General features: G+C 41.0%; 1 protein-coding gene across 2 annotated transcripts; it reads left to right on the top strand.

The window, feature by feature from the left end:
* The first annotated feature begins 3,962 nt into the window (after positions 1-3,962).
* Positions 3,963-7,198, top strand: rwdd1 (RWD domain containing 1). Of its 2 annotated transcripts, none has more exons than XM_070912224.1 (7): positions 3,963-4,124; positions 4,584-4,670; positions 4,983-5,113; positions 5,805-5,948; positions 6,211-6,343; positions 6,445-6,507; positions 6,881-7,198. In XM_070912224.1, exons 1-7 carry the CDS (start codon positions 4,046-4,048, stop codon positions 6,991-6,993), a joined length of 750 nt encoding a protein of 249 aa, XP_070768325.1. In that variant the 5' UTR covers positions 3,963-4,045; the 3' UTR covers positions 6,994-7,198. The 2 variants fall into 2 exon arrangements, with proteins under 2 accessions (XP_070768325.1, XP_070768326.1); XM_070912225.1 differs by having other exon boundaries at positions 3,963-4,118; positions 4,605-4,670.
* The last annotated feature ends 363 nt before the right edge of the window (positions 7,199-7,561 follow it).

The raw sequence follows: 7,561 nt of genomic DNA on the forward strand, positions 1-7,561 counted from the left end.
CAGTCGCCGGTTGGACATTTTTAACATATCACCCAACATTAATGCGGGGGAGATATATATACACTATTACAAAGCTTATACTCTGATACAGGTACAGATCAGACTATTGAACACTAAATGTTGATGTTCACATCAAAAAGTATCAATGCATGTATCAAATACATGACTTACACGCTCTTATCTATATGCATTACATGCAAAAAAAAGCATCATTTTGATTACCTTAAGCTCATTACTCTTTATGCAGCACAGCTTACAAACAAAGTAAATCTGACCCACCTTGTTCCATGTTGTTCAAGTCCTTTCTTTCATGGAGAGGAAGTACCCATGTCGTTCCACTGCATTTGTTGCTGTGATGGTCATTTTGTTTGTCTGAGGCAGAACTCCATCGCTGCTAACTTCTCATACGAAATCACTGGAGTAAGAACAAGCTAACTCTCCCGGTTGCTTTCTTTACATGATGTTGTGAGGACTTCAGGGTTGTGAGGACTTCAGAGTTGTGAGGACTTCCGAGTTTCTTTTCTAGAGACTCACAGCCCATTCACAGATACACAGTGACATGACACCGCTTCGGACCGTTCCTTTACTATTCTATAATCAAAGGATGGCAACTGGTAAAATAAAAGTGCATTTTATCACTGCTTTTTAGGGGAGCCACAAGGGGGTCCATGCCTGTTGCTACGGGGGCACTACTTTTTTAAGTTTTTTTTTTTTTATCCCGGCTGTGGTCCCGGTTGCATTTTTTGATGAATAATTAATCTAAAACAAAGTGCATGAAATACAAAAAGCTACACTGCACGTGTCTCTTTTTTTTGCGTAATATGTGAGAATTAAGGGTTAGACAAAGCCTCTTAAAGCCTCCAGGTCCACGTAATTTCCCTCCTGACAGATGTGCAGTCTTTCAGCATTCCATCCTGTCACAGTCATTCACAGGCAAAGACGCGTGAGCGTGATGTCCAGCCATGTAATTACAGCGTCAGTATGTCTTCAAAGATATAATCCTCACACATTTCACAATAAATAGCCCAACTGTTAACATTGACAACACAAGTACATTTTTAGAAATAATTGTAGATATTGTAGTTTTTATACAACTGGGGAAAAAAACATGATATAAATAGGAAACGAGAGAGGTGAGTGGTACACTAACTATACTTAATCAGTTTAAGAAATGTGACATCCTTGACTTAGCCCCAGATCTTTTTATTTCATCTTTGAAGCATCTCTTTGTACAGTCTCTCCGATGGTTTCACACCACTGTTGGTGGCTGTAAAAGCTCCAACAAACATAGCCATGCGCAAGCAAAAAGGCACAGAAAAGAGGACTGTTAACTAGCAAACGAGGACGTCAATGCAGGTTTAAAGAAGTATTCCAAAATACTTTCTTGGCAAGAGTTTTATGGGGAAGGAAGGGAAGGTTTGTTAAGCCTCAGGATATACATGTTTTGGTGAGAAGCATTTAAACATGAGTTACACCTTTTTAAACAAGGAAATCTACACAGGGAGCTTTAACAGTTATAACCTTAAGGCCTAACGGCATTTCCTGCCTCATGAAACATTTCTAGAGCTCTTTTTTTTTATGTTTTACAACCTGCATTGTTTACCTGCACATGAAGTCCATGGTAGTCTATAGCACAGGCATGAACAGCAGTCCACTGAACCCTTCAGCTATGACAACGTGTCAGTTTGAGATTGTGCTTCCAATTTCATCTTTAGGTACAAATGCTCAATCTGTATTTTCAAGTGAACGGATGAGGACTACTTCAGGCCACTGAAGTCTTTTTTTCAATTGTGATGATTCATAGACGAGTTGAAACTTGAACCTAATTCTGCATGGCACTCAGCTGAAGGAAGCAACATCCCACTCGTGCAGCCACTTGGTATACAGGTGTTTTCAATCTCTTTCTTGAGCTTCTCACAGAGTTGGGGGTGTTTCATTTTGTTTCATACTGTAAAGGAATGAAGCTGTGGGCAGACATTTGCCGGCAGAGGTTACTGACTCACTCAGGTGGACGTACAATTTTGAGAAAATTGTCCCATAAAAAGGCCCATAACCCCCAACTTCTAAGGTTTCATCACATCACACTGCGTTTGTACTGTGCTAGGTGAAGTTGTTTACCTTGATGACGTATAGGAGGTGTGCTGGTCACAAACAGTTTACTGTGGCTGTTGCTGTTTGTACTACTCCTCCCTGCAATATTTCAAACTGATCTGCTGACCAAATAATGCAGAATGTCCCCATAGCTGGCTGATTAAACCTGTTTTTTATTGAAGAATAGTACCACTAATGAAGTTCGCCAGCAGAAAGCTTTTAATGTGAAGCAAGCAACAGCAGTAAAGGTTCAGTTTCCTTCCACAGTTACTTACTACATCTCTGATATGGCAAACACAGAGATCAAGTATGAGCTACAAAAGTACTGAAAGCTAAACACTTTTAGAGAAAGACTTTAGGCTGGTTTTGACCTGGCAACCCTGCCGTAGACAACCACCGATAGGTACAATGTCAAGTGTAATATGTTCAGTTAGAGGGTGCCACAATAATTGCAGCCATTGCCAATGTTTTTTCATATTTAATCGTCAATTCAATTCAATTCAATTCAATTTTATTTATATAGCGCCAAATCCAAAAGTCATCTCATGACACTTTACAAATAAAGCAGGTCTAGACTGACTCTTTATAATGTTATTACAGAGACCCAACAGTTCCCACCATGAGCAGGCATGGCAGGCCTGAGCCAGGCCTAACTATAAGTGTTATCAAAAAGCAAAGTTTTAAGCCTATTCTTAAAAGTAGAGAGTGTGTCTGCCTCCCGGACCCAAACTGGGAGCCGATTCCACAGGAGAGGAGCTTGATAGCTGAAGGCTCTGGCTCCTGTTCTGCTTTTGGAGACTCTAGGAACCACAAGCAACCCTGCATTCTGGGAGTGCAGTGCTCTAGTGGAGAACGTCAGTATTTCACATTTGTGTTCACTTTCTCCTATGCATATATATATATTATATATATATCTTTTATGCTTATTGAGTATCAGCATGTAGAATCAATGTATAGCCTCTATAGTTGCAACATACAGCTATGACAGTATAAAAAAATAAATTAAAAACAATAAAGATGATTAACAACTGACGCGTTTCACAGTGACTCCCAGAAGTTGGGAGCACTGTTTGACGCCCTGCATTCATGGATGTGATATTTCCCAGACAGACAAAGATGTCTTAAAAAAGCCATCAACTGTTCTGCTGTTAGTGTGAGCAGATAAAAATCGGGTGCAGTCATCACCTGGAGCCATAACCTTAGCATGGCTCAGACCAGCATTTCTTCTATTATTTAATTGCGATGGCATTCTCTACTTGAACTACTCTGTATTTCTCTCCAGACATAATAATAACTTCTGGGGAATTCCCAATCGGCTTTGGTGCCATCTGGTCCCATCACCTTCACCACCATTCCTGCAGAATTTCAATAACGATATTGATGTGATGTTTCCTCTCTGCGAACTGAGGCCTGAAACGGGTTCTCGTTTATTTTAGATAGGACATGCTCATACACTTCGGAAAGACGTTATATACCTGGTTAAAAATATTATGCAAAGGTTCTCCCTAGCCTTCAGTTCCTCTCTATGTCACTTGGGGGCGCTGTTGCTTTGTTTATGAATTGCTCTTGAATTCTTCAATAAAGTTGGTGGAGGGGAGAAAAAAAAATCCACGGCTTTCTTCCGTGCGCTTGCAGACCTAAAACATGGATGTCAGATGAGTGACACGGTCCCCGTCACACTGCAGTTGGTTATTCAGAAGTGAGAAACTGCCGGATAAAGCAGAAACACCTTGCTCCAGTTGCAGTGCCCACATGTATAGTGGCCTCATGTTCAAACAGTAGAAATGAAAATGCACATGGCTAGATAGCTATACTGGTGTCAGACCAAAAAGGCAGAATCACGATGTCATCGATCATCATTGGGCAAGTGGCACACGCAGCACACCAAGTGTGTTAGCTTGAACATAGCGGTGATGAGTTTTCTAACCTCCAGATAAACTGCAGCCACACGAAAATGACAGACTACGCCGAAGAGCAAAGGAATGAGCTCGAAGCTATAGAATCCATCTACCCGGACTCCTATACAGGTTTGAATTTCATCAGTGTTGACAGGAAAGTGAAGGACAGCTAGCTCGCAAGCTAGCATAAAAACGGCAGTTAGCTGTAGCTTGTCGCTTAAGGATAAATCCAACAAACGTAGCTAGCTAACCGTTTCCCTCTGGCTTCCAGACTTAGAGATATGTTGTCGTTGCATCGTTATTCGAGCTAAATGTCAGACATGCAGCTGTGCTGTTACAGTAGGCCCTCACTGACTCCTGTATGGACAGAAAAGTGACGTTACGCTAAACCCTGTCTATATGGAAGACCATACAATGTGCATAACGTAAATGTTGGGGCTGTAACGTTATGTACCTAACGACAATCTGTACGCCATTAACCGCAAATGCTTCGTGATGCCTGGTGTAACTTAGAGCAAGCCATCCGATCTGTTTATTGTCATACGGTAAATTAAAGTAAACCCTGTTTATCGATACGTTGTCGAATGCTGTTACTAATTCACGTGTGTTTTGTAGTGCTTTCAGACGATCCCACCAGTTTCACCATCACCGTGACATCAGATGCAGGGGAAAATGGTGAAAGTGAGTACACTGATGTGTGTGTGTGTGTGTGTGTGTGTGTGTGTGTGTCTTTGCAAACTGCCATCCATTGCATGAGTCAGTAAAACCTTGTTATGAAATATCACCTGGTTCATATTGGAATTAGTCAGTGATATTAAATGAGGCTTGTTTAGAATGGCAGTAATGGTGAGAGAAATAGCGAGCGTGAATGAAGTAGCACGACCGAGTTGATGTGTGTGGTTAAGCTGCACTGCACTGCTGAGAACACCCGGCAAAGACTAAGATTGCAAGTTGAAATGTAGCAGACGGTGATGGGATGTTCTGTTCTTGCAGCTGTGGAAGCAACATTCAAGTTCACATATGTAGAGAAATACCCAGATGAGCCTCCGCTGTGGGAGATCCACTCCCAGGAGAACCTGGAGGACGGGGACGTGGAGGACATCCTCACCTTACTTCAGCAACAGGTCTGTCCGTCTGAACTGAATGAGATCTGCTTAATTTTTATCGGCCCCTGGTCCGTATGCGCTGTCCATTGCCAGCCTGTGAGCCTGTGATCTGTCTAGGATTTATTCAGTGTCTAACTTAAAGTCCAACTGAAATTAAATATCATGTGTTTTTTGTTTAGTTTATTTTGTTTTAGTTTATATGTTTTTGGTTTCATCGTGGCGGCCCCTATCTTTACACTGGCCAGCAGATCAGCTTCCAGGTGTGAATGTGTCACTGTGTGAATGTGATCAGGGTGATCCTGAAAAAGAGAGCACCAGTGAAACTCCCCCTGAATAAATAGATAAAGGTAAAAAAAAAAAAAAAAAGTAGTAGTCTTGTTCCCCTACCTGGCCTCAGCCTGTCAATCAAACACAGACACGCCAATCCAGCTGCTGAGAAGAAAAAAAGCTTCTTTTTTTTTTTGACAGAAGGGTAATACTTGCTTTTGTTGAATCCAATCAAAATATCTCTCAAGGACCAATTGAGTTGTTACACTCCCCATAAACAGCCTTCACTCTACAATAAGTAAACCGTTACAGCAGGTGTATCAGAAGGTGAGAACCCTAAATAGCTATCTGATGATGATGATAATCATAAAAAGGTAATAATGCATATGTTACCATACAGTCAGTTACCAGTGTAATCAATATCAACTATATGTATGTGCAGGCACAGGAAAATCTGGGCATGGTGATGATTTTCACCCTGGTGACGGCCGTTCAGGAGAAACTCAACGAAATTGTGGACGTGATGAAAAACAGACGGGAAGAGGAGAGACAGCAGAAAGAGAGAGAGGCAGAGGAAGCAGAGAAGGTAGGAACAGAAAAAAAAAAATTATTTCCATATTGTGATAAATCAGTATCATATTTCTCAGCTCTCTCTGTCTCTCAGGACATAATGCTACTTGTATATTACAGGCAGATATTTACTAAACCAGGAACAGAGGTTTTCCTGTGAGCTCTGAGTTGAAGTTTGACTTAACAGATCTGGTTAACTTGCTCATCCTGCTATCCGTTAAGGAATGACCATGCTCACTGATAATAACGGTAATATAATGGTGTGTGTGTTTTGACAGGTAGCGTTCCAGGGCACAGTGGTGACCATTGAAAACTTTCTGGCGTGGAAAGCCAAGTTTGAGGTGGAGGTGGCCGAGCTGAGGAGGAAAAAACAGAAAGAGGAGGAGCAGGCGGGAAAACCCAAGCTCACTGGTAAACACTGACGCTGTTAACTTAAAGACACTTCTCTGTCAAGGCTCACAAAGTTGTTTACATAAATATACAACTTAAAATGTCAATCTTTTCCTCACCAGGTAAACAGCTGTTTGAGAGAGACCACAACCTGGACACCTCTGACATTCAGTTCCTTGAAGACGGTAATGAGTGTTTCTGATGCTGTTAATGTTATTAAGGCTTCTTTTTGGTACTAAGAGTGAAAACGTGTTTTTTTTTGTAATATTTGAATGGACAACAGCATTAGCACATTTAATTCAATAACTGAAATAGGAACATTTCTGTGGTCCATATATTGATCAAAACATGTGGTCGGGTCAGTTTCCCATCCATCCCAGAGGAAGTCTGTTTTTAAAATGAGTCAGATCGAAACTTTTTTGGTACAAACATGTTTGAGACAGCGGTGAACTGGGAAGAAATTTGGAGATTTGAGCATTTGTAAAAATATCACAAATAAAGGATCTATAGGAGAAAGATTTTATTCTGCTGACATGCACCTGCTTTCTTCCCCTGCAGCTGGAAACAATGTTGAAGTGGACGAGTCACTGTTCCAGGACATTGAGGATTTGGACTTGGATGAGGACGACCAAGACTTTGATCCTTTAGAGATGGGCAGTGATGAGGACTAAAGCAGTAGCAGGACAGAGGACTAACAGGACCGTACCTGCTCCTCTCTGGAATATGATCATATGACCAGACACAACAAGAAGATCCTACAGCTGCATTTATTTTTTTTTTAAAAGACTCTCACAGCAGTTGGAGAGGGAATCTTCATAAATACAACGTATACACCCACGAGTGTTCATTTCTATGCCTGAACAATTAAATTTACCAGATAAATGTCTGACTTGGCTCTGGTGTTGTTTGATAAGCAGGGCATCTCAGCGACAGACCCATTCTTTGGCCAGAAGATGGCAGTAAAATCTCAAGTATGGCCAGTATTCTGATGCTTGACCGAAGTACAAGTGGCAATACCCCAATATATACATATACTCCATTACCATTACATTACTGTAAAGAAGTATTGAAGCAAAATTTACTATCAACTATGACAAGAAAAGCACTCATTATGGAGTTTAGGAGGTTAGATTGTCATTCTGATTCTGTGGTTTTATTACTCGTGTTCAGGGGAAGTTTATACAGTGGTGCCCGAAAGTTAAGAAAAAATACTAAAATAAATGTATTATTAAAGTTTAA

The sequence above is a fragment of the Enoplosus armatus genome, chromosome 9 (assembly GCF_043641665.1).
Source record: "Enoplosus armatus isolate fEnoArm2 chromosome 9, fEnoArm2.hap1, whole genome shotgun sequence".
NCBI lineage: Eukaryota > Metazoa > Chordata > Actinopteri > Centrarchiformes > Enoplosidae > Enoplosus > Enoplosus armatus.

Coding starts and splice junctions, on each gene's coding strand:
- rwdd1 (XM_070912224.1), top strand. CDS start 4,046: ATGACAGACTACGCCGAAGAGCAAAGGAATGAGCTCGAAGCTATAGAA. Junction 4,671..4,982: donor TGCAGGGGAAAATGGTGAAA/GTGAGTACACTG, acceptor CTGTTCTTGCAG/CTGTGGAAGCAACATTCAAG. Junction 6,344..6,444: donor GGGAAAACCCAAGCTCACTG/GTAAACACTGAC, acceptor TTTCCTCACCAG/GTAAACAGCTGTTTGAGAGA.